The following is a 26528-nucleotide window of genomic DNA, read 5'->3' on the forward strand; positions in this document are numbered from 1 at the left end:
CTCGATGTGATGTGCCCTTGATGGACTAAGGCACAGCTAGTGAATAGATTGGATAGCCGAGGTTTAGTGGCCAGATGGACTTGGATATTTGATAGAGGCAGTGTTGCAGATCGGGGCCCGAAGGAATCGGTAGGTACAGGGTTTGATCGAGGGAGCTGTGAAGTCGACTACATCATCTAGATGGTCAGAGTATCTTGTTGAGGGTAGATTGGTTGTCGATGATTAATATAACAAAGTTGGGTTGAAAATTGTAAAAAGTTGTCTATATTTTGTGCACGTGTGATTTACTGTTGTTTATATTCCGCTGTGCAAAGTAGATTCATTGTGATTCTTGGTTTGGTAGTGTCAGTGATTTAAGATTCTATCCCAGACACCAAGATCGTGGAAAAAAACATGGTATCAGAGCGTATTTGAGCTACTTTGAGGGACAATGAATCAAAGTGTGCACAACGAAGCAACTCAGAGGGAGTTGTGGGTGTCTAGATCATGGAGCAGAGGGTTTAGCTGAAGACATGGAGATGTGGTCTTGACTGGCTTGGCAGCGAGATTGGCTGGGAGTTCTGGTGGATTGGTGGAGAGCCTGGTGAACAACAGTTTGTTGTAGGGCAGATTGTTGATCATGGACTTCCTTTGACTTGCCATGGATGGTTGGGACAACTCGAGGGTTTCTTTGGCTTGGACGAGATCAGGTTGATCGAGATGGCTTCGTGTGATAGACTACAGGTTGGCAGGCTAGAGTCTTCATTGGATCGTCATGTTGCAGATCTGAGATTAGAGGGATTTGCATGAATGTGATCCAAGAGGATGAATGCTTGTAGGACTAAGCCAATGGAGATCATGTAGGCTCAAAGGGATTCTAGCCTCAGAGGGAGCAACCCCATGGAGGTTTGGGATCTTCAGGTTAAGATATGATGAGGCAGAGGCACTAACGAGATTGGCAGGTTCATTCTACAACTAAGTTGCACGAAACGGGGAAATGAGTACGAGTTTCCGAAACGGGCATGGGTACAAAACATGACACCCCTTAAATTTTGGAAACGGGGAAATGCAATATATATATATATATATATATGGGGACATTTAAGATATATGTGTAATCATAAAGCATATATGATACATTCTAATTTATTACATTATGATTAAATTGTCAATTGTCAACACATAAATTATAAGTATCTAAATTTACATCACATTTACTCATGAATGATCGCATAATGAAAATAGCAATATCCAAAATCAGCCATGAGAAATTTCTAATTTCTTGTCTCGTGCTTGATTGGGAGTCTCCTACATAGTCGAACGACCTTAGTGCTCTTGATTAAATACAAGTTCCATACCCTAGTACCCTACGTGCTCTTGATTATTGGGAGTCTCCCCTGCATAGAGGGTTTGGTTCTCTTGATTAAATACAAGTTCCATACCCTAGTACATGACAAAATCCAATGGAAACATTGCAATCCCCCCAATCCTAAAATCCTGAAAAATAGATAAGTCTGCTGGATTTTAAGTGAGCTCTAAAATTCTATTTTCTCCATATGAAATCCAATGAGGACGAAACCACTCTCAAACATCCTGAACCATTTCATGGTAATGTTAAAAATTGAAGTAAAAGGATGAATGTCACTTAACTTGAGAGGCATCTAGAAGCATCCAGAAGATATTTTAGTCGCCCAATAAAAAATTAGAAGCAAAAAAAAGAAGAAAAAATAGAAGAAAAAGTCAAGTTAGAAGAAGAAACTCCACTGTATGGACTGGAAACACGTTTCCGGCCGTACTAGCCACGTTTCCTCCTCGAGAAATGAGCTAGTATGGCCGAAAACTAGTTTCCAGGCCGTACGGTATGAATTTCCTCGTTTCCGTTTCGTTTCCGACCGGAAACGGACCCTTCTCCAACGTTTCCTGCAACTTAATTCTACAGGGTATGCTGTGGTGATGGACGCTAGATGGGCTAGTGTCACCAATTGATGATGGTTACTGCCTAGTCTTGGAAGTATCTCCCTCGCTAAGATGGAGTGCTGATTTTTGTAGCTTAGGAGGTACTCCAAGCCTTGAGGATCGAGGGTTTGGAGGAAGGAGCTCCACAAGTGGCCTTGTGTGCTTGAAACCCATGCCTGGGGTTTTGTACACATGTGATGGATGAGGGTGATAGTATATGATGAGACGAATCCAACGCAACGAGAATCGTCCAATTCCGAGTTGTCGTTGTTGAGTTATGAATTTTTGAAGTTAATTTGTGGTTGTGAGGCCTACTAGGACAAGTTGGCCAACATGTTAGAGTGCCCTTAAGGGATAATGTCACACCCACATGGAGGCTATAAAAAGGAGTGACGTTGGAGGTCATTCCATATATCTCAAGTGCATCAAACATCAAAGATATCTTTGCGATTTGGACAACGAGTTTGTGACAAGGAGAAGTGGCAAGGAGCACGAGTTTTGGGTCTGTTTAGGATGTGGATTTTTGAGGAGCACGACCGCAGGTCTGAGGCATACATCAAGGTGATTAGAGGATGTGTTTTGACTAGTTTTGGAGCAGATTCAAGTGCAGATCCTAGCTGTTGATCGAAGGTAAGTTAGAGAGTGTTTTTTTGCGCATTAAGGTGTGGGGAACCTTTGCTACAGGTGACCGTAGGAATGCTCTAGCAACAACATGTATCTTGAGATGGTTTGAAGGCTGTGAGGCCTTAAGGAGAGGGAAGAATCTAGGCCGCAACCACTAAGAGCAGCAACATAGGTAAACAGAGGCAGGGATGACTTCATCAAGTGGTATTTCCTTGTGTTAAAGGGCAACAACCTTTACTGTAGCAGACTGCATGTTGTGAGGGTTTTTAAGGAGGAGCCTTGGGCCCAAACAATGTGTGGAAAGACCTAGTAAAGGGCAGTAAAGGAGCAGTTGTTTGGATAAGGAATACAATGGTATTTGGAGCTGTGGTTTAGGGATGTTGTGTGCCCTAACCAGTCTTGTGAATGCACAAAAATCGAGGTCAAGGAGGCAGCAACAGTTTGTTATCACCTTGTTGATGGATGGATGCTAGGCGGATGGTGTCCTAAGAGAGGACAAGTTGAGAAGTCTGTTAGCAACCATGTGGAAAGGTCTTCCTAGGTGTTGGATGCCCTAACTAGGAGCAGATGCTACAACAGGTATTGGACACTCGTGGTCTGTTGGAGGGCAGCGTGAGAGTGGACCAAGTGTGAACGCGGATTGGTTATTTATGGTCTACTGGAGGACAACGTGATAGTGCCCAAGTTGGAGAATGATGTGCACCATCTTTATGGATTTAGGTGGTTGCTAGAGTGGCAGAAGTTGAGCTCAAGGTTTGATCAACCAGAGAAGCAGTTGAGCAGCCCTAGACTTCCGTGTGGAGAAGGACATCTACAACAAAAGATGGGCAGTCCTCCTAGCCCGTGTTCATCGTAGGAGATGGACATCTTGCAGTGATAGGTGGTAGCCCTCTATGCCCTATGTTAGTCTTCATTCGAGCAGCGTAGGAAGACAATAGTGGGTTGAAGTCCCTGAGTGGCTGAGGAGAAACAATGGGCAGATTGAGAGTTGTTCACAAATGGAGTTGTGAACAACTCAACAAGAATCTCGATTTGTTGTGCCCTTGATGGACTAAGGCACAACTAGTGAGCATATTAGATAACCGTGGTTCAGTGGCTAGATGGACTTCGATTGTTGATAGAGGCAGTGCTGCAGATCGGAGGTCGAAGGATCGGGCAGGTATAGGGTACGATTGAGGGAGTTGTGAAGTCGACTACATCAGCCAGATGGTTAGAGTATCTTTTTGAGGGTAGATTGGTTGTCGATGGATTGACACCAAACCCCAGTTTTTGTATTCTTGTACTAGTGGATATTTGAGGGCCATTATCCTCGGTACGGGAGCCCTAGACTGTTGTATTATATGTTGATTAATATAACGAAGTTGGGTTGAAAATTATAAAAGTTGTCTATATTTTGTGCACGTGTGATTTACTGTTGTTTATGTTTCTCTGTGCAAAGTAGATTCGTTGTGATTCTTGGTTTGTTAGCGTAAGAGATTTAAGATTCTATCCCAGACACCAAGATCGTGTAAAAACAACAAAGAGAAGGGGCTCCATGAAGATGAAGCCCCCAAGTTGGTCCAATGCTCCAAGAGTACCAACAACAAATCTCCATCGATGTGATGAAAATCACAATATGGAACCTCATATAATATAAGTTGTCACACATCAAATCTCTTGTTAAGGGTGAGATTATTGTTTCCATTAGATAAGATAAGATAATTTTATTAATGTCTTATAGATGGCCGCAAATGTAGGTGAATTGGACTAAAAGATACATTTAGTGTGAACACAATTTGGGAGTGTAAAAGTAACTCCTAGGTAATGTTGAAAGTAAGATAAAGAAAACAGAAGAGATAAGTGTGTAGCTAAGCTAATCATTAAGTCTAACTAAAACCAAAACCAAAAGAAATATAATAGGGTTCTAGGTGTAGTGATAAAAAGTGAGAGTTTGTGACTGGATATCTCAATGATTATCAAGAAAGAGAGAGAAATGAGGATGATCTTAAAGACTCTTGGTCCTGAAGATTGAGAACAAAGGGGGGCAACCAAGACATTGGATTGCTATAGGAGTCTTAGGGTACCATATTGGTATTTGATTGTATGGTCTTGGTGGGGATGTAGGAGCAAGGAAGCACAACTCTCCTACCCTTCAAGGTTTAAGGAAAGAAGCTTTGAATAGAACTATAACTACTCTTCTAAAGATGGGTAGGAAGCAACCACACTTTGGATACATTTAGGGTCAGTCTATTTGTTCCTATAATGACATGCATTTGAAGGTTTGGTTCAACACCTCCACACTAGTCTCAAGGATATCACACCTCTTGGGGGGGAACACACATGGGGGGCATGAGTTCTCACCACTTTGTGGTTTGGAATGCTCTGGAGATTCCTATGTCTCTTGTTGGCTTGATATGGCAAAGTAACATGAAAATATGAAATGATCCTCTTGGTAGTATCATAAAGGGATGGGGTCCGAAAGAACTGGGATTTGTGGTTGAGTATATCCTTGATGAAGAGGGCTAGGCATCTTTGATCTATTGAAAATTTGGCAGCTCAGGGATGAATTTCTAAAAATAGAATTTCTGAAAATAGAAATTCTAAAAATAAAATTTCTAAAAACAGAAAGTCAAAAATAGAATTTCTAAAAATAGAAAGTCTAAAAATAGAAAGACTAAAATTAGAAAGTCTCAAGATAGTAAATCACCTTGCATCAATTGGTAATCAAGTATTGTTGATGGAAAATCCCTTCTAATCATCAATCAATCCTAATAGTTCAATTTCGACTTAATCATCAATAATATCGTTAATATTATTATTATTTTTTCCCCAAGAGAAATCATGATTTTATTAATGAAAACAAAATTACATGTTGTAGATGCTTATAATGCATTCAATCATGCCAGTCAAAACTGGTGTTCACATAGACATAAAACTATTCCGAAATGGAAGTACACAGGTTACCCTTTTCTCCATTTCTTCTTTTCTACCTTTGTCATTCTCCTTGGGATGGAGTGGTCGTTACAAGTGCTAGCTGGGTCCCTTCATTCATTCTTGGATTTTCCTTATCTGAATCCGAACTTTCAGATACATGATGACGTTTAGAGCCCCCTGTCTCATTTGCTTCGAGGATCATCTCCTACCGCGATGTGTGTGCTGGAGCTCCTGAAACTTCATGATTAACTCCTTCCTTTTCTACGCTGTCTTGTGGATTCTGGGTTTCATCCTTGGTAGGGGGCTCCATTTCTTCATCATCCTCTTCTTCTTCAAGCAACTGTTGTGGGAATTGCCATCCCTTGGGTTGCTTTCTTGATTTCTTCTTCCTTCGAGGCTTTCTTGGAATCAGGACATGTGTTTTGTAGATGTCCGGTTTGTCGACATATATGGCATCTAAAGGCCGTGTTCTCAAAATCTAGAAACTGTGTCGAGCACTGCTTGTTATGTGTCAAGAGAATATGATCGGACAATCCTTTGCTAAGATCCACCTCCACACAAATTTTGGCGAAAGTGTAGATTCATTCTTCGACTCTTTGTGTGTTTGTCTTTATGTATCTCCCTAAGAGGTCCCCAATGCCTTCTAGCACTTTATGGTGCCAGAAATGAAGGGGGAAATTATGCAATCTAACCCACATCCGCATTCTTGATACCACCATTATATTGGCATCGAAATATGGAAACCATGGGGTGACAAAAAGTCCCGCAGAACCCCAGAACCATGGTCCCTCTTGCAATATATATTTTCGTTCCTCCGATGATGCAAACTTTACTATGAAAAAGCCCCTGGAGCAAAGGTGAATCTCACAATTTATTGTCCAAGTTGTGAAAATCCAGTGGAAAAGATCCATTGGTTTTGGCCAAAAACCGTTGAATCTGCATATAACTGCTTGAGATTCATAGGTTGTGCATAGATCATTTGTTTTTGATAGATCTACAGTCATTGCTGAGATTTGATTCAGTTGTTCCACTATATAGGGGTTGGGTATATTGTGTGTCTGATCTGGTATTACTAATGCAACAGACTTCCCTTTGAGGATGTCTTTGAATGAAGGACCTCCATTTACTTGTCCTTGATTTGATTATGTTCCTTTGGGGAGACTAGATCTGGACACTCCCCCTACTCCCTTTTGATTGCTTGATCCAGGAGAGCCTCCCCAAAGCCTCAAATTTAAGATGATGGTGGATGACGGAAGAATGTTATAATCTTGTAACCTCAGTTCATCCTGCATGGATTTTCCTTCGCAGATCAGGCTCTGTAGGAGCATCAGAATACCCAGAATGTGTAGGATATTTTGCTTCAATTTGTTGACGTGCTCTGAGGCCTGAACCTAGAATAATATTGATTTTCCATCTAGGGTTTTAATAAAAATTTGGAAGGATGTCTTGGTTCCCAAATCCGAATCCCATACATGACAATTGCGCAAATCGTTAGTCGGATCAATATTGCGATAAGGATCAAAGAGGAGGGGAAGGGGTTGTCGTGGAAAAAATGTCAGCATAAACGATGTCCCGACCATTGAATCCACCTGATTTGTTGGAGAAAAAACATTGATCCGACGAGAGGCAGATCAGGCGCCGCTGATCTACATTCGCTCTTACGTTTCTGTAGTTTAATTTGCATCGAGGATTGATAGCTTCCAGATCCAGTTGCTTGAACAATGGATCTATGACAGGAAGCATTCTAGGTAAAAGTTTCTTTTCAGAAATCAAGGGTTTGCCTTCAAATCTGGCGAATACCTCCCTAGTGACAAAGAGTAGACAATGAATTGGGTTCTGTTCAAGGGTTGCCACGTTCTTGTATGGATTTGATCTCGACACATGAAGACAACGCCCTTCTCTCCCATCTGTGCTATCGTGCATGGTAGGGGTAATCAGAAATGCCAGGACAAAGAGCAGACACGTGATATTCACAAAAACCCTGACTATGGTTCTCCTTCCCAACATAGGATGTCGAAACTAGGGTTCAAACCATTTACAAACTCCCTTAACAATCCCTCGAGAAGTGAGATCGGTGATAAAAAGCCTCCATCTATTCAACAACGGCGGGAAGTGCTGGTCTATGTTCTCAACATAACCTTGAAACCTTTCACCTAGTTCTGGCGATGGCGCAGAAGTTGGATCTGAGATCTGAAGAAATCCCACAGAATAAGGGAAGCCGAGAAACTGTGAAGCCCTAGCCATCGCATCTCCATTAATATTATTGTTATATTTCTTATGATACTATTATATTATTATTAAAAAGAAATTCAAGTCACTCAATCACGACTCTCAATAATGTTCCCTTACGCTCTCATTATTGGCATGGCATATTCCTCTTACACTCTCATTAATGCTCTTACACTCTCTTCCTCTCAATTAAAGCACGTCATAAAAGATTTTCTTACACTCTCTTACACTCAATAAAAGCATGTTGTAAAACATTCCTCTTTACGCACTCTTTAATGCATATGTTACACTCGTAAAAGCATAAGTTACAAAGGCATGTGTACCTCCTTAATGGCATGAGTTACATTTCCTAAATGGGCATGACTTACACTTCTCTTGGCATGCGAGTTACTCCTCTATGGCATGGGTTCGTTGCTCCTCCTATATATATGTGCCTGATTTTTTCTCCCCTCACTACTTGTGCATTGTGAAAGAAGAATTCGAACTTGAGAAAGAGTTGGAGAGAGTTGAAGAAGATTGTGAGAGAGAGACTTGGAGAGTAAGGGCAGAACTTGGTGAGCCAAGGTTGATTCAGTTGAAGGGAAGGTTGATTCAGTGTTTTAGTGTTGATTCAGTTGAAGGGAAGGTTGATTCAGTGTGTGCATCTGCTGCTGCTACCAGTGATCTTTATGCTACAACTTGTTCAGATTTGGGTGAACTTACTCATTTTCTTGATTTCTCATTGTACTATATATGTCTATTGAACAATCGATTTCTGATAGAAGAAGAATCTGATTGGGGTTTCCCCTTGTGGGTTTTGCCCTGGTCATTGGACCTAAATTCTCTATGTTTCATTGTATTCTCGGCTGTCTTCTATTGTGCATTTGATTTATGTTCTATCTACAATTTCTTATCTAATATTGCAACATAAAAAAGTTTTGTAATAAGTGATTGTTACAACATAGAACATTAGAATTTCAACATGATCACGATATTGGAAGAAAGTAGAAAGGTTGCTTCCTGAGTCCCTATGAGGTAGTGGTATTGCCTTTTGATCTCATAGCAGAAGAGACATCGAAAAATGAGGCGTGTCTGTTTACCTAGCTCTTGAAGGTGGCACACTTGGCAGATCCCATCTCATTGAGGAATTTGATGATTGATCTCCACTTGGAGTTTGTGAGAGCCAACCTAGCATTGGCCTATAGGGATCCTAATTGAATGCATCCAATGTCTATAAGTGTATGTGGCATGGATGATGATGCCATCCTGCAACTCCAAGAAGTGCTCTAGAGGGAAAGACATCTTTGTGCCTAGGTTCTTTGAAGGTGATGTCCATGTAACTTGGATATACAATCTGTAGGTGTCCTATGTTATGGCTTGATTTAGTTCTTGTCTAGTTCGTAAAAGATGGCCTGGTCCATCTAGGGAATATTTGAAGCGGGGAAGATGCTCAAGGGAGACGATGATTGATTGAACAAGTCAAAAGGCATCTGTAAATCAACCTTGTTCATGGCTTGTGGGGCAATCTAAGGCAAGGGCATTTGAGGAGTAGAGTGCAAGGCAGCTCACAGCTGTACTTCTCTTTCCTACAGGCTGTGTCAACAAAGCTCTTGATTCACATAGAGGTCTATTGCATAGACCCCCTTTCTCAGAGAATTGATGTTGTCATTAGAAAAGGCCTATCACATAGACTCACTCTTTCAGAGAATTGACATACAACCTCGACATGTATTGTAGACTAGCTTTGCATGTGGAGGGTGATATTCTCGTCCCCATTGGCTACTTATGCTTTCATGTCTCACCCTGGTTGAGATTTTATATGACTTGGATTTAATTCACATCAGGTTACAGATGCAGGAGAGATGGACTATGTAGACTCTGCTCCACTCAAGTTGAATCATAAAACTTTTATATATATTGATGCCCTGTCTATTATAAGATCCGAAGGAGGTACTACTGTCTTTTCAGAATCTCTGAAAATTCTCCATCCTTCCTTATCTGTTACCATCTCTTTAACAATTATATGGCAACTCATCCACCAAAGTGGTGAACTTATGCAGATATAATTACAATCTATCCCAGGCACACAGAGGATGATCATACCATTCTTTAATCCTTTTCAGCTGGTGTAGTGAGGAACACTTACCCCTTTAGAACCTTATTTTGCTCAAATTTCATCAGGCAATGCATGGGCTTTCCTTGTTATTAGGCTTAGCTCAAACTTATGGTGTCACAGTGGAAAAACATGACAAGTCCCAGGGATGTATTAGGGCCCTGATTCCTAAAACTTTGTCCTTGAATGGCAGGGTATCCAAGGGCAGTGGTAGAGGTAGAGGCATAGGCTCTTCAACATACAAGAACATATACACTACCATCTTTAGAGACAGAAGGCAGATAGATATTACTGAGCATCCAGCAGAGAGAGTATTTCTCTGACTTCTTTACCTCACATAGCTGGGGACCTCGGGTTAATATAGTGAACATCTTTTGCTGTGATTATATAACTGATTTCTCCATTTTTTGTTTTACGGTTAGAAATATTTTTCTTTGGATGATTCATCAAGCGACCCCCAAATTGGAGGTACCTTATATGCTGTATTGTCTTTCAGTACCATTGACTCTGTTTTGATTACTTGAGGACATTAATCGCATTTCAATTTTGATGAGATTAAGTCACTCTATGCCCTCTGACTTAAGCAAGGATTCGAAAAAGTTAAATTTTGAATATTTTGTTACTGGATGAGAAAGAACTATTTCATTTCATTATACAAGCTTGTTACAAATTTTAAGTTTTCCATGAATATCACTTTAGATTTTTGTTTTCTCGTTCATGTATATTCCGTTGCTAGTTGTAATCATTATATTCATACTTATATTTGTAATTATTCAGGTCTTCCATGCGAGGTAGAATTTTTAAACTCAACCGTTGGGCTTGTAGAGCCTGATGAGAATCCAAATTTTGCAAAGTTTTTGTTACAATTTGTCGAAAGTGAGGAGAAACCTGAAGGAGTTGATGTATGGGAGCCAAGGTTTGCGGGTCATCAAAGTCTTGAAGAAAGACAAAACTCATTTTATGCCAGAAATCAGAAGCTGCATTGTGGTTTTGTAAAGGGGCCCCAAGGATCTTTAAGTACAGGGTTTGACTTGTCTGAAAAGGATGCTGAATTCTTAAGAACATGCCATATTGCGGTATCTTCATGCATCTTTGGAAACTCTGATAACATAAGGATACCGACAAGTAAGATGGTATGAAACATTCTCTCGAAAACGATCAAATCCACAGCCAGATTCAAGGTTTAGAGTCTGAAATGTTTTATAGTATGGTTTTAATCTATGGTTCTTTCTTGAGATATATGTATTATGAATTGACATAATAGTTTGCTATTAACAAAATACTCCTTTTTGCAGCCTTCAAATGTAACATGAATGACTAATGTTTTTCTGTGACTCAGATTTCTATATGGATATATCTTTTCTCTTTTGATATATTTGCAGTTTGTGTGCTAGTCTTAAAAAACCTTCATAAGGATGAATTTTAATTATGGAGCACTTATTCTAATAGTATAATAATTTATATTATGGCTTATTCACAGCATATTTTTGAATTTGTACATACAAAATTTCTCACAGGCTGTGCTGGGAACTTTCCAAGTTAAATGGGGATGATGTCTGTATTGCCTGGTTTAGCTCTCTGTTCATTTTAAATAGGTCACCTACAAAAAGAGAATCTATATGGTGTTTGCTTTGTTCTAGTGTTTCTTGATTCATGGGGTTAAATACCAAGTTGGCGTTTTATTTGATATAATGGAATTTAGGTGACTTCAACAAGGAAAGTAAACTGGAGATAGAGAGAGGGAAGAGGAGAGGTACCTGCCTGTCGCCCACCCTTGCAGCTCCTTTCCCAAACCTTATTTGTGTGTCACGTACATGTTGAGAATCGAGATATGCTTGCTGATGTCTGGGCAGAGTGGCAAGCAAACTGGTGAAGGGCTGAGTGATGTTGTCAAGTGCCTCTGGCACATAACTTGGGATTGCCTTTGCCCACAAGGGCATTTCCTGTGGCGGACTCCATGATGGATCCATTACTGCTGCAGGTTACAGTTGCTTATTAATTATGGAGCAGTTATTCTAATAGTATAATAATTTATGTTATGGCTTATTTACATCTATATTGCCTGGTTTAGCTTTTTGTTCCTTTTAGATAGGTCACCTACACAAAGAGAACCTGTATGGTGTTTGTTTTCTAGTGTTTCTTTGCTCATGGGGTTAAATACAAAGTTGTTGGAATCTAATTTGATATAATGGAAATTAGGTGACTTGAACAAGGAAAGTAAACTGGAGACAAAGTGAGAGGGAAGATGACAGGTACCTGCCTGTTTCCCACCCTTGCAGCTCCTTTCACAAACCCTATTCAGGTTTCACCTGCATGTTGAGATAAGCTTGCTGGTTTCTGAGCAGAGGGGGAGGAAACTGTTGAAGGGCTGAGTGATTTGGCCAAGTGCCTCTGGCACCTAACTTGGGATTGCCTTTGTGTGCAAAGACATCGTTCGTGGTGGACTCCATGGTGGATCCATGAGTGTTGCAGGTGCATTGACTGTTGATGTTTTTTGAGGCATTAGCAAGGGATGAACTTTCTTCTATGTTTTCTGTTTTCAATTTTTAATGTGGCATTGTTTGAAATTGGTGGCTGTGTTTCAGCTCATGGCCTATTTGAGGGGATTGTCACCCTGGTCTAAAGTAGATGGTAGATTGTTCAGCTGTGCATGGTTATCTTATTGATTGCAGGCATGGGGAAGTCAGGTTATGGTTTAGACTACAACTGTCTTATTTTTCTGTGCTTTGTCAAAGGCATCACAGCCCTGTTATGCTGTAGCTGAATAATGCTGTCTATGGCTGTGCTCATCACACGCTATGCTGGTGTGCAGCAGATGCTGCTATTTAGGTTTTGTGGCAAGGGTAATATCCCTTGGTCATGTTTGAGGGTATGTTTTCTTGCTTGTGGATTTGTTGGGTGACTGTAACTTCCTGTCTTAGTCTCTTTCAGGGTAATGCTGCTTCCTTGATTGGCACCCTATGTTTTGATAAGTGAAGATATTGTTGATTTTGTCTCTCTGGACCATGCCATTCCCCTGGATGGATCTCTAGGTTGGCTATGGGGATTCAGTTTGCAGTAGTTTGGTGTTTCTTTCAGCAGTGTGATTTTGATTTTGCCTCTGCTTTTGTCATGTGGCAGTGGGCTGTCTTCCATTCATTTTTTTGTAACATGTTTTCTTCGTTAATAGAAATATATTTAAAAAAAATAGAATGAAATTTGAAGCATGAGTTATAACATTGTGCTATTGTAGTAATTGGGTCTATTTTATGGCAGAAACAATGGGTGCTTGTCCTCATGGAGTATGTTTTGGCTTTGAACTTCAATTCATTCTTGTATTTGTTCTCACTTTCTGGAGATTTTCAGATATGGATATTTTTGGGTCTCTTGGTATGACAGTACCTAGGGAAAGTGGACCTCTCTTGTCTGTTTGAACTTTGAATTGGATGGTTGGCCACATTCTCACGTCTGTCTATAACTGATGTGATGACATCAACCCCTGGAGAGAGATTCTTTTTAACAGTTGGAGTTGGAGTAAATGAAGCATGTGATTTCAAATAGGATGCAGCTCTTGATTTTCTATAGCATATGCCTCGAATATGCATAACTCTTTCTAACCTATACCTAGATTATTTAATTTTCATGCAATTGCTTCTTATATTTCATGAAAAAAGGTATTAAAGCTGTTGTTACAATTAAGAGTAGAAGGCTGCTTGCAATGGCTTCCTCACCCAACATAAGCTAGGAATGCTCACTCCATTTCTTTCTTGAATACACTAATCCTGTCTCTGAACTAATCTGCTAACTCAGCACCAAAGGCTGAAAATTCTTCGCAATTGAATCTGCTAGAGTCAACATTGAGCCTTACTTCTTCTGCGCAAGGGGAAAATGGCAGTAAGCATTATTGCATCCCAAATATCTCTTCCATATTTTTTGACAAATTGCTTGCCCCATAAAATTATTCCTTTCCACTGTAGAGGGCTGGCAAACGTACTTGCAAGTTGCATATCTATAATCAGCCCAATGCTATAAAACAAGGTCAACACGACAGCTCCAATGGACATGTTTTACTGTCTTTTCTTTTGGATAAACGATACAGTGTCCTTCTGACCAGCCTCTTGTATTCAAATAGAAAGCATGCATTTGCAGATTTATTGTGGTGAGTACTAAAAAATACATTGTTTTTTATTTTTAGCTGGTACTTTTCTCAACTTTATTTTGCTTTAGTGTTGGTGTGAGAAAAAGATATTTTTTTAAAATTAGTCTACTCTTAAGGCTAAATTGATCTTTATCACCTGTGCCTTATTTTGAAACAACGTTGTTTTATAAATGTTTACTGTTCAGTAAAGCAAGAAACAACCTTTTAAGGAGCAATATTGCTCGTTCTTTTGTTCTTCTTCTAGTGCAGATCTCAAGTAAGTATGAGATCCTTCTTCTTCTTCTCATCCTAGCCTTCTTTGAATTCCACCTCTGCATTTGTGTTTGCATCAGGTTAATCTTTAGAGGTATGGTATGAAGCAGGCCTTTCTCTCTTTCTTTTTTCTCCAGTATTATTTCTTTTTTTCATGAAAAGTATTATTTTGAGTGAATTTTACCTGTTGCTCTTGTTGTGTGACCTGCCATTTTATTGTATAGCCCAATGTTGCAGGAACCGTCCCCAGCCCCCCAGTTGAGAAGGTTACGCCTAAAGACTTTGATAGTTCTTTTGTGAATAATTCTTCTAACTTGTTTTTTAATGATTGCTTATCATCCTCAAGTTTCTTAATTTGAGTGAGTAGACTTTGATTATGGTTTCTCAGACGTAAGAGTTCTTTGGCTTCTGATTCATCAACTTTTGTTTCAATGTTTTGACTTTTAAGCTTCTCATCTTTTAGATCTCTGATTTGTTCCAATAATCTTTTGTTTAGGTCATTTAAGCGCAAATTTTTTTCTTCCTTCTTTGATAGAATCTCGTTAAATTTCTTCTCGACACATCCCTTTTCTTCTTCTAATTTTTTCTTTCGTTCCTTGAACTTCTTGACCTTCACAAGTAATTTTTGGCTATGGTCCCTTAGACGCAAAATTTCCTCGTCTTTTGACTTTTAAGCTTCTCATCTTTTAGATTTCTGATTTGTTCCAATTACTTTTTGTTCAGGTCATTTAAGCGCAAATTTTCTTCTTCCTTCTTTCATAGAGTCTTGTTAAATTTCTTCTCGACACATCCCTTTTCTTCTTCTAATTTTTTCTTTCGTTCCTTGGACTTCTTGACCTTCACGAGTAATTTTGGGCTATGGTCAAGAAGTCCAAGGAACGAAGTAATTTTGGGCTATGGTCCCTTAGATGCAAAATTTCCTCGTCTTTTTTTTTTAAATTTTTATTTTATGACTCTTTTTTTTATATAATTTTTTTTTCAATCTTTTTTTTAATGTCTTTTTACTTTATTTTTATTTTTTGTAAATGGCCAAAGGCTTGAGGATGAAACCTGCAAAATGGAGAACCTCCACAATATGTAGCGAAATGCTTCAACAACAACAAGGTTGACGAATTCCGATGGCCAAAGACCGGATCAGTTGTGCAGCGGTTGCGGCCAGAGGATCTAACTGTTGATTTCTGTTAGCATTGGATGTGCTTTAAGTTTCAAACTTTGCGGGAGGCTTGGGCACATGTATTCCAAATAACCTAGAAAGCGTTTTGGGAAATTCCACCGAGATTAATGGGATTCTAAGTCTAAATTTAGGAAATTAAAATAATTAATGGGTATTAATTTAAACTGTCGCTGTAACTTCTAGAAGAAGACAAGGATCAAGCAAAAATGATCTTAGCCATGATTAGCTTATAATCTGTGCCGTTGAATGTCAACGGGGAGATTATTTAAGGAGGCTTGAGGGTCATTTGGAAAGACACACATAGTGAGTTCAGAAGTTTGATTTTTTGAAGTATAGAAACTACTGGGAGAATATCGATAGTGAGCTCGTGCAGTAAGGGGCAGGGATAGTTGGGTTGGAGTATCTTCTTCAGCGCCTAGGATATGCAGCAGAGAGAAACCAGAAGGAGGCAGCGCAGGACCTAGGAGGGGTTGACGCTGATCCAAAATGGCTCACGCAGAAGCATCACAATTCTCCAAGAAGAAGTCTGAATTTGTCGAGGGTGCTAACATTTCTGAGCCGGGAGGGTTGGAAACTGCTCCAGAAGGCAAATCAATTCCTAGTTGAGCTGACGCAAAGCCTTAGAGGCTGACGCTGGGCCTACGTAGAGTCAGTGCAAAAATAGCCGATGACACATTGGTTTAGCTGTCGGATCAGCCGGAACTTGTCAGGTTGAGTGAGGTAATCTCACAAATTTCTTATGCCAGTTTATTTCTCTGTAACTGGATTGCTGGGAGGGCATCCAAAGTCATATTCAGAAAACTACTGCATAATAATAAAAACCCTCAGAGTTGCTGCACCAGTTTTCTCGCATTGGGTTTTTCTGGGGACATTTGTCCAAAAAATCATGTGTCATTTGTGCTGTATCTTTCTCTATTGTTCTGTTCTTGTTTTGGGCATATTATTTAATTGGTGTAGGTTGCAGTGTATTAGCTTCAATATTTGCTGTAGGAAGTAGTAAATAATTTGTTCCAATAATTAACAAATAGGAGAAGTTTAATCAGTTGCTGTAGTAGCGATTCGGGTTTGCGGAATTTTCACATGGTATCAAAGCAAGTGTAGGTGAGACAAGAAGAATAGAGCCAAAGATCCCAGCGCTGAGCAGAAAAGGAGGTCGAAAAAGCTGCAAGAGGCAGCAGTTCGAATCCCTAGAGGGGTTTCCGCCGTCCTAGCTGGAGGGTTGAATTTCGAGGCAATCTCTCTCTGAGTGAGTTAACAGAGAGAAGGGCTTCCAGATCGAGATCTTGCCGTGGCAGAGGGAGCAACGCTGAAGCCTCAGTGTGAGGAAACGCTGGTGGGACGCAATTTTTTTGCAGGACATTTTGCTGGGCAGAAAGACATCAGAAGAGAAGAGAAGCACAATGAGGGAACTTTTCCTCAGTAGACTTCCCACTGAGAAGTCCGTTCTCTTATTGGCTGAGTAGCAGTAGTAATAAGCAGAGAGGAGCAGTTTGACAGATTTTCGTGGCAGAGATGGCAACCAATGGCTTGAGGGATTAGGATAGATTGGATGGAGCATCCAACTACGTCATCTGGAAGGCAAGAATGTCATTCCTTCTAGATGAGCATGCTCTCAAGACCTATGTCGACAACGTGGTGGTTGAGCTTGTAGATCTAGATCCGTGGAAGAAGTACAAGGCAGAAATGGTGAAGGCAAAAAGAATGATCCTCGATGGAGTGAAAGGTCATGTGGTCTGTCACATCGCTAACAAAGGGACTGCTAAGGAGATGTGAGATGTGTTGTCTACGTTGTATCAAGGATCTTCTGAGCAATGAAAGATGTACTTAGAGTAGAAGCTGAGATCTGCTCAGATGAAGAAGGGGGAGCGTGTAGATCCGTTCCTCACAAAGCTTCAAGATACCCGAGATGAGTTATCAGCTGTGGGGTCTACACCTCAAGATTTTGAGTTGGTTATAGACTGACCCTCAATTCTGTCTCAGATGAGTGGCAAGTCATTGTCCAAAGTATCTTGGGTAGGGCGACTTTGCCGAATTGGGATGAGATGTGGGAAGCTCTTAAGCAAGAGTTGCTGAGGAGAGACTTGGTCAAGTGTAAGCTTGACGGAAGCAGCAACAGTGGGTCAAAGCCCAAGGAGGAGGATGAGAATGCAGCCCTTGCATTGAAGGGGCATCAGGAGCAACGGAGGCAGAAGAAGGACGTCTAGAAGATAAAGTGCTTCAGGTGTGGTGAGATGGGTCACTACACAACATAGTGTCCTCTAAGAAAGAAGGACATAGATGAGAAGCACGATCCGAAGGCTGCACCTGCGCAGATCGAGGAGGAGTTCGCCATGATAGCTGAGATAGCTCCAAGAGAGAGGTGGGCTGATTTAGAGCTGTAGTTCGAAAGAGCTACAGATGGGCAGGATATTTGAGGAGCCCACCTCTTGGATCATTACCTTGCTACGGGAGCTCGATTTTCTGGTAGCAGGATGGACTAGTGTCGGATGGTGCCGAGGAGTGTTGGAGAGACAGTTGTAGTGGCTAGGAGCGCCAAAGATTGAACAACGCATAACAGAGTTGGTAGCAGTGCAGATGGAACAGAGTAGAGGTCAACAACAACACAGAAGATTCAGAGGGTCAGCAGAGAGACTAGTAGCATTCAGGCTCCAGCATTCACATAGTATCATACTGAACACAGTTAGTTCAGTAATTTGGGATGTTTTTCCGTTGCTGATGTAGCAGCAACAACAGTTTGTAGTGCAGGGGCAGTTGGTAGTGGCAGTGCCAGCAGTAGCACAGATGCATAATTTCAGAGGGAGTTGCAGCACGGATACGGTGTTGACAGTGGTAGGGTTAGCAGCAGTAAAAATGTAGCATTTGCACAGTGGTTGGTGGACAACATGTCAGAAATCAGCAACACAAAGGGAGATGTTACAGAACAGAGTGATGCTTCAGCAGGATGCAGTGCTAGAGCACATTCCTCGCTAAGCGAGAGTGTTGATTTCTGGTAGCATCATATGTGCTTTAAGTCTCAAACTTTGTAGGGAGGCTTGGGCACATGTATTCCAAAGAACCCAAAAAGTATTTTGGGAAATTCCACCCAGAAACAATTTTATTAAAGTAATTAATTATTTTTAATGGGACCCTATGTCTAAACTTAGGAAATTAAAATAATTAATGGGTATTAGTCTAAACTGTGGGTGTAACTTCTAGAAGAAGACGAGGATCAAGCAGAAATGATCTTAGCCATTGATTAGCTTCTAATCTGGGCTGTTGAATGTCGACAAGGATATTATTTAAGGAGGCTTGAGGGTCATTTGGAAAGACACACAAAGTGAGTTCAGAAGTTCGATTTTCTGAAGTAGAGCATCTGCCGAGAGAATATTGATAGTGAGCTCATGTAGTGAGGGGCAAGGATAGTTGGGTTGGAGTATCTTCTATAGAGCCCAGGATACGTAGCAGAGAGGCAGAGAGAAACCAGAAGGAGGCAACACAGGACCCAGGAGGGGTTTACGCTGAGCCAGAAGGGCTCACGGAGAGGTTGACGCTGAGCCAGAAGGGCTCACGGAGAGGTTGACGCTGAGCTAGAAGGGCTCACGGAGAGGTTGACGCTGAGCCAGAAGGGCTCACGCAGAAGCAACGCAGTTCTCCAAGCAAAAGTCTGAATTTGCTGAGGGAGCTGACATTTTTGAGCTAGGACGGCTGGAAACTACTCTAGAAGGCAAATCGATTCCCAGTTGAGTTGACGCAGAGCCTTAGAGGCTGACGCTGGACTTATGCAGAGGCAACATAGAAATAGCCGGGGACATGTTGGTTTAGCTGCTGGATTAGCCGAAACTTGCCGGGTAAAGTGAGGAAATCTCACAAATTTCTTTTGCCAGTTTATTTCTTTGTAACTGGATTGCCAGGAAGGCATCCAAAGTTGTATTAAAAAAACTACTGCATAAGCTGCTGCACTGGTTGTTCTGTTCTTGTTTTGGGCATATTATTTAATTGTGCAGTGTAATAGCTTAGATATTTGCTGTAGGAAGCAGTAAATAATTTGTTTTAGTAATTAACAAATAGAAGAAGTTTAATCAATTGCTGCAGTAGGGATTCCGGTTTGCGGAATTTTCACACGAACAACTTTGATACCAAATGCAACGAACAAAGTTCGTTCTTCAAGTTAAATACTCCAGAAGACTTGAATGAGAATGATGTTACAAATGAGAGTGAGGGGCCTGCAGATATACTAGGCAGGGGTCTCTTCATGGAAAGTCATGTCCCATTTAGACATGCCTCTTCAACACTAATTACTAAATAACTAATCATTTTTACGATTATCATCATTGTTTATATTTAATATATTTTATTCATAACACTTTCCACGAAAACCCCCTTGGGAGAAAGACTATGCGAGAACTATGTTACCAGAAATGAGAAACGGGAAATGAAACGAGAAACAACAATGAGACAAGAAACGGAGTTTGGAGGTTTCACATTCAAGAAATGAGGAGAGAGAAAGAAAAAAAGAAAATATGAAAAACTTAAAACAAAGCATTCTACTTATGCCATGAGTTTCGCCAACCCAAAATCAAAATTTGAAGCACACAAGGTCATGGAAAGAAGATTCGACAAAACAAATTTTCCACACCACAGTACTACAACACTACATTTATGGATAATTTTTCAGTCCTCTATTCATATAGTAGAAACTTCAAAAAATAAGAGCACTCATCACTTTCTTGCATATTTTTCAATTTAGAATTTACATCGTTGGATTGACTTGCAAAAGAACATGAGAAGAGAGGGTCCATGCAATTCAAGCCCTTACATTTTCAAATAAAGCTCCTTGGCCACTGCTTCCAAGCTCTTTATCATGAATTTTTTATTTTTCAGAAAGCTACTCTGATGCGTCTAAATCTTCAAATTGACATTTTTTTAAGATGAAGTCAAACAACCCCTTGATGAAGATATTTCAGTGTCTTGATAAGTTATAACCTAAGACATATATCTTGTTAGAAAGCTTATGCAAGGTTCTGATCAAGATTTTATATCTTATTTTAAGCTCCATAGTTATATCATCAGATCATAAATGAGGGCAGTTTCGAGTTTATATATTGTGATACAGAAAAAATGACACTAGAACAGGAGCTGAAAAATTTAATTCCCCAGTACTGAAGATTCAGTGTTCTGTCCAATCTCAACTTACACGGTTCTTACTCTTAGGTTTCCTTCAATAATGATCCCATCTCCATAAAAAATGTTCATTCTAATGTGTTCAAACTCTAGGGATATACATCTCTACATTTCTGGTAATCAGAATTACTAAATGTGCTAATGCTGTGGACATGCTCCATGATACAGAATACACATTCCTATTGCAGTAGTAAAATAGCAGACTTTTGTGAATGTGTGGAAAGAGTTTTTGGTTGAGAACCTAGCATTTTGCAAATTAAGAATTCTGTTAAGATCTGTGGGGATTTACATGGTCAATTTGGTGCCCCTTGAACTACAACAGATATCTCTCCATTGCCTATATTTTCCTAGGAGACGTGCATTGATCCAGAAAATTTATGCTGCTGGAAAACGTGCATCGATCCATTCTGACTATTGCTGTTGTATCTGTTGTGTGATATTGACAACCAAAAAATCTTGGTTGGATGGTAGTCATGCAGCTGCTCTCGTAAGGAAAAATATTGGTAGATGAGAGCAAATTTTCAAAAGAGGAACTAGGGTTTCACTCATTTTTCGAATTGGCCAAAATCTCAGACCCGACTTTAATAGGCAAAGTTGCTTTCGTTCTAAATGAACCATGAATCTAAGCGAAATTTCACCAAATTTAAAATGAAATTTCTGGTTTTATTGACTAAGTTACTCTATCGACAAGATGCCCTTCGATTTCGTTATAATGAAACCCATAATAGGAATTTTAATTATTCAGACATAAGGCAAAAATTCTTCACATTTATAATGTAATTTTCAGTCAAAAGAATAATTTTTTGAAGGTGTAATGTTCCTAAACAAGAATACAAGTGATATACAAAGCATGCAAACAATCCAGCAATCAGAAAAATGAAATACACATTAAGCACACATGGAAACACTGAAAATAGAGAACTGTTGAGCCATTTTATTACCTCTTCAGGAGCAAATACAATAGTAAAATAGAATGGTGCACCTGGGCTTGTCTCAATGAACAAACACGACAAAACCCAGGAGAGAAAACACTGAACTGAAGGTTGCTATAACTGCTGCACCAAACTGAACTTCGCTGCCCTAGAAAACTGTTCTGTCTGCTGACTTCGAAGTGCTGGAATCACTGCTTCCTGTGCTCAGAAAATTATGAGATTTCAGCTCCTTGCTCCTTGGCCTAAACCCCGAAAAACCCATGAAGGAATTGGCCAAATGTTGACCTCGGAATTTTGTCCCACATTTCCCTTAGCTCCTCTAGCTGCTGGCTCAGTTGGGACCCTTGTTTGACCCCTTAGATCTGCCCAGAAAATTCTATAAAATTAGGAGTGTGATCCTTGCCCAAAACCCAGAAAAACAAAGAAAGGAATTTCGCTGGTTTAGACTTCTGAAATTCGACTCCCTTTGAGCCCAGCTTCAGCGGCAATTGCAAAACTCGGCCTGCTAGAATCTGCATGTAAATCCTCCCGGAAATGGACCCAAAGTGCTGGGCTGACCTCTGCTATGAATCCCTTGACTTCCCGGATGGGCTTCCGGCCTATGGCACCCGCTCTTTAGGTCCACAAAGTTGCTGGGCTGGCCCTCTGCGCTCTCCCCAAGCCCAGTGATTTGAACTGCTGGGACGCTGGCTCTGCTGGCTTCGAAACTCACAAGAAAGGTTGGCCCTTTGCTGCTTTACCAATCCTCTAACTCTCCCGACAAATGCTTGATCACTGATAGCTCCAAACTCCCCCCACGTATTCTTTAGCTAGCCAGAAATAAGCACCCCCTGTTGTGACTAAATGGTAGTGCTATAATGCACTCCTGGAACTCTTGGAATACTTATGAAACTGCCTCTCTAGGGCGGGCATGGATGGTCCCCCGAAGTAGAGGTTGAATCTCCCGCTTGAGAGATTTGTGGCTAAATAGCCGGTTGACTCAGCGAAACAGTAGAGCGAACAGTCAAGTAATTTTGATTGTAAGGTGTAATAATGAATCCAAAATGAGAGTTGCTCCCTCCTTATAACTCCTTGGGCCTCCCTAGCCTCATGTGGGCCCTTCTATCCACCTATTCGACTTTCCCTCCAAGCTATTCGAATGGGCCAATTCGAACTCCCATGTGGGTGGCCCCCACATTCCACTAGCAACCAAATAAAGTCAAATTGCCTCCTAAGTCCCTAAGTCGAAAATGATGGGTTCTCTTCCTTAGCCAAAATTGTGCAAAATTGTGTAGCAGCACCCTGTTACAAATGTATTTGAGAAGGGACATGACAGTCCTCCCCTCCCAAATGTTGCTTGCCCTCAAGCAACCTCAAAGTTGGGTGCTCCAAAATGTGCTCACCCTCCCAGGTGGCATCCTCATCCGGCAAGCTCCTCCATGCACCAAAAATCGCTTGTCCTCAAGCAATGCCTGGGCAAGCATCCTCTCTAACTGTTGCTCCCCACTGTCATTGCAAAATGTGCTAGGGTCCCAGATGTGCCACTGGATCGTGCCTGACCTCTGCACTGTCCTGATATGAAAGAATCCTTCAATACCAGGATCCCAGGCAATCTTGTCCAACATGAAGCTCCCCTCACTCCACTCACTATCCTGCCCAGTGAAAGTACCAGAAGTCCCCTGCTCCATCAGTGACTCGCTAAAGCCCAATGGAAGATCTGTATGATCTCCCCCTGCAGTAGCCAGTGCATCCCTAAAGGTTATTGAGCTGTGAAGAGTTGTGATGCCCCAGTTCCCTGCTAGTCCCAGAGTGGTGCCACCATGCTGACGCTACGCTACTCTGACTATGTCATACTCCCCATCGTGCGCAGTCAGTATCCTCCTCTCTTGGAACTCGATGGTGGAGTACTGAAAGAGGCGAGACACATCCTGCCTGGGCATCTCCATGGCACCAAGGCCTACCCATCCAAATCTAACTCCGAACCTATGCAGCAACAGAGAATGTTTGCCTCCCCATATGATGAAACCCTTTGTGAAGCGCCATGTGTCATCCCAAGAGCGAACTATATCACTCTCTGCCACAACCCCGCTCATGATGAGTGATCTATTGATCAACTGAATCCTTGTATCCCATAGCCAGACCGACTGCGGCATAGCTCTGTCAATCGATGGAATCCCTCTGGCCCTCATCTCTAGTCCTTGCATGTGATCACTATATAGGCTTCACATATCGTGGGCTAATATGATGCATGCTAATCTGCCTTGTGCCTGGCACTGTGTAGTATTGATGATCACTGGAATCCATGTGTGTCAAAGAGCTACCTCTTGAATGCAACCAAAAGATGGGTATCCGATACTCGTAATCGACTCAGGGTATGTGGATCCCTCCTGTCCCTGCCAACCATCTCGCCTTGGTCTGCCATCCACGCTCTTGATAATGTGCCAATATAAGGTCTAGAGCCTGGACACATACTGGGAAACTACATCAGTTGTACCCGGTATCCTTTGCTCAAGCATGGTCCTGACATGCCCTGAGAAAAGAGTGACACATGTCTCCCTTGTGACTAGTTCCCTAGACATAGGCTCGGTGATGAACGATATGCCAACCCTGCAGATGATCACTGTTGGTATCATCCCAAGACCCCTTTTTCCTCCTAAAAACATATCATTTACCCATTCCTTTTCATCATATATCCCTTAGAATCCTTGAAAATTAATTATTAATAGTCTTATAGTTATTAAAATGCATTAAAATTGATTTAGGAATTTTATGTTGAAGAATTAGAAGCTTTTGGTGAAATGGTTACAGGAAGTTCCAACATCCTGTAATTAGCTCATTGTTTGACATGTGGCACAATAGCTGGGCTAGAACGAAAGGCATGGATGAAAAGTAGAATGTCCAAGCATGGACAAACACCTATCCTACAGCCGGATCGACCCTCCTACATGCGCGGTCAACTCAGGTCAAAGCATGGCACACTGGCGACAAAGGCAGAAACAACAGCTCATTCTAATTTGATTTAGTTTTTGTTCTTTTTGAAATCAGTTAGGATAGAAACATTTTGAAAAGCTCGATGTAATAAAAGTGGCAACAGCCAAATTCCGAATGTACATTCATTATCGAAATGACATGGTTGTGCTAGACATATGTAAATACAGTCCGAGTAATGGATAGAAGGTTAATCGTTGTATCATTCTGAAGCAGAGTTTTTAAACTTAATACTAAGAACCCAGTTGCAGTTACGACTTGTGTCTAGTGCATTGATTTGATATTCGGTCGAATATAGTCCAGTGTACCTCTGGAACGCGGACGGGCCCTGCGTTCAACCGGTATACTGTTCTTTTCATTTTATTTGCACTTAGGTATTATATGGTTTGCACAACAGTTACAATTAATTGGTTTCGATTTCCATAGCTCTTGATTTCCATCGAATGTATATGGTTTGCGTTTATGGTAATGCTGAACAGTCATCACTGAGATCTGGAAGTGCGTCCTGTAAGGGATTCGATCCCTGTGTTGTCTTTTAAAAGCACTGTCATAAACTTTGTTTTCATTTCACAATCCATTTATGATCTCTGTATATTTTGATATTGTATAAATATTAGTGAATGCTGGGTGTTTACTGAACAAGGGTTTTATGTGTAATGTCTTTGTAAGGAGATTGAGATCATTGTTGCAGTGATACACAGTGTTTAGTTTCAGTGTGTAATTTGGTAAATGCATTTAATGATAGCATTGTAATCAGGTATATTAGCAGAGTGACCTGAGTGTTTGGATGATAAGTGACATACCCCAGTCTTCCGTAAAGAAGCCCTGTGACCTACATCATAACCACTTAGCCAACAATCCTTTATGTCTATATACTTTAGACGCATGCCTCTAAGCTTATGCATCCTGGTCGATAATTAATATAGTCTAGTCTAGTACCCTAGCTAGAACACTACATTTTGGCGCCGTTGCCGGGGAGGCGTACTTAAAGGATTCAGACAAAAAGAAAAAAATTTCAACACACAAAAATAAACAAAAACACAGTTAGAAATCATGTTCATTTATGCCTAGATTTAGAGACAGTCAAGGGAGATTTGTAAAAACCCCCCACCATCCAAAAACTAACCCATCATCATCAGGAGCAGACTCTCTAGGGAATACAACACCAGCTGAGGAAGTTATCCAAACATTGGCAGAAAAATTTTATTCAGGACAGAAACTTACTCTTATTGAGAGGGAAACTCTATTCACACATAAATCGCAGAAGAAGCACTTTCCTAGACCTTCTACACAAGGAGAAAGTAGTACAGTTACCAAACAATCTTCCTTCCTCCTTTTTCCACCAAGTGACACTGACACAAAGAGACCAATTAGAATGGCTGAGGAAGGATCTGGATCAGTACCACGCCAAGGAGATGAAGAGGAGTCAACTTTTAAGTTCCCTATACATGAACCACAGGAGGATGAGGAGATCAAAATGAAAAACATACCCCCATCCGTGCTACCAAATTTCTATGGTATGGCTTCGGAGGATCCGGACTCATTCTTGTTCGAGTTTGACATTGTATGTCGAACTTATGGCTATACAGATGATGCCCATAGGCTTAGATTGTTCCCAGCCACATTAAAGGCATTAGCCTTAAAATGGTTCATGGGGCTTGGTGAGCATGCTATAGTTGATTGGGACGGTATGAGGAGAATATTTCTTAGGAAATACCAGCCTTATTGCAGATCCAAAGACTCTAAAGATGATATCTTTAGAATGAGTCAGCAAGAGGATGAAACCTTAGAGGAATATTTAGAACGGTTTGTCTACAACTTACAAAAATCTAAACACCGAACTATGCCTCCTGATTTGGTCCGCACAATATTCTTGAAAGGTATCCGAGAGGAATACATGGATGATCTCAACTTGATGGGCAAAGGTGACATTTCTGCCTTACCCTTTGAAGAAATCGCTGAGTTGTGCGAAAAGTATTCAAGGAGTAAAGCTAAAATGGGAAAGAGAAGCCTGTCATCAAGGGTCACAAAATCTGCCTCTGCAAGTGTTACAAGGGCCGAAATAGGGAATCTTTTAGAAGAGTTTAAAACAGATCTGTTAACACTCTAGGG

General features: G+C 40.8%; 1 protein-coding gene across 3 annotated transcripts in view; it reads left to right on the forward strand.

Moving 5' to 3' along the window:
- The window catches only part of LOC149167457 (uncharacterized), a 344481-nt gene that overhangs the window by 147558 nt on the left and 170395 nt on the right, over positions 1 to 26528 (forward strand). For all 3 annotated transcript variants that reach the window (XR_016260931.1, XM_089432997.1, XM_089432998.1), the window contains one exon: positions 10571 to 10926. Coding sequence is in view for 2 of the 3 variants with exons in the window: in XM_089432997.1 (XP_089289123.1) it covers positions 10571 to 10926 (356 nt within the window). In the remaining variant the exon portion in view is untranslated. The remainder of the gene's footprint in view (positions 1 to 10570; positions 10927 to 26528) is intronic.

The sequence above is a fragment of the Pinus tabuliformis genome, chromosome 5_1 (assembly GCF_031772625.1).
Source record: "Pinus tabuliformis cultivar Carrire ecotype Pingquan chromosome 5_1, CPIR1, whole genome shotgun sequence".
Taxonomy (NCBI): domain Eukaryota; kingdom Viridiplantae; phylum Streptophyta; class Pinopsida; order Pinales; family Pinaceae; genus Pinus; species Pinus tabuliformis.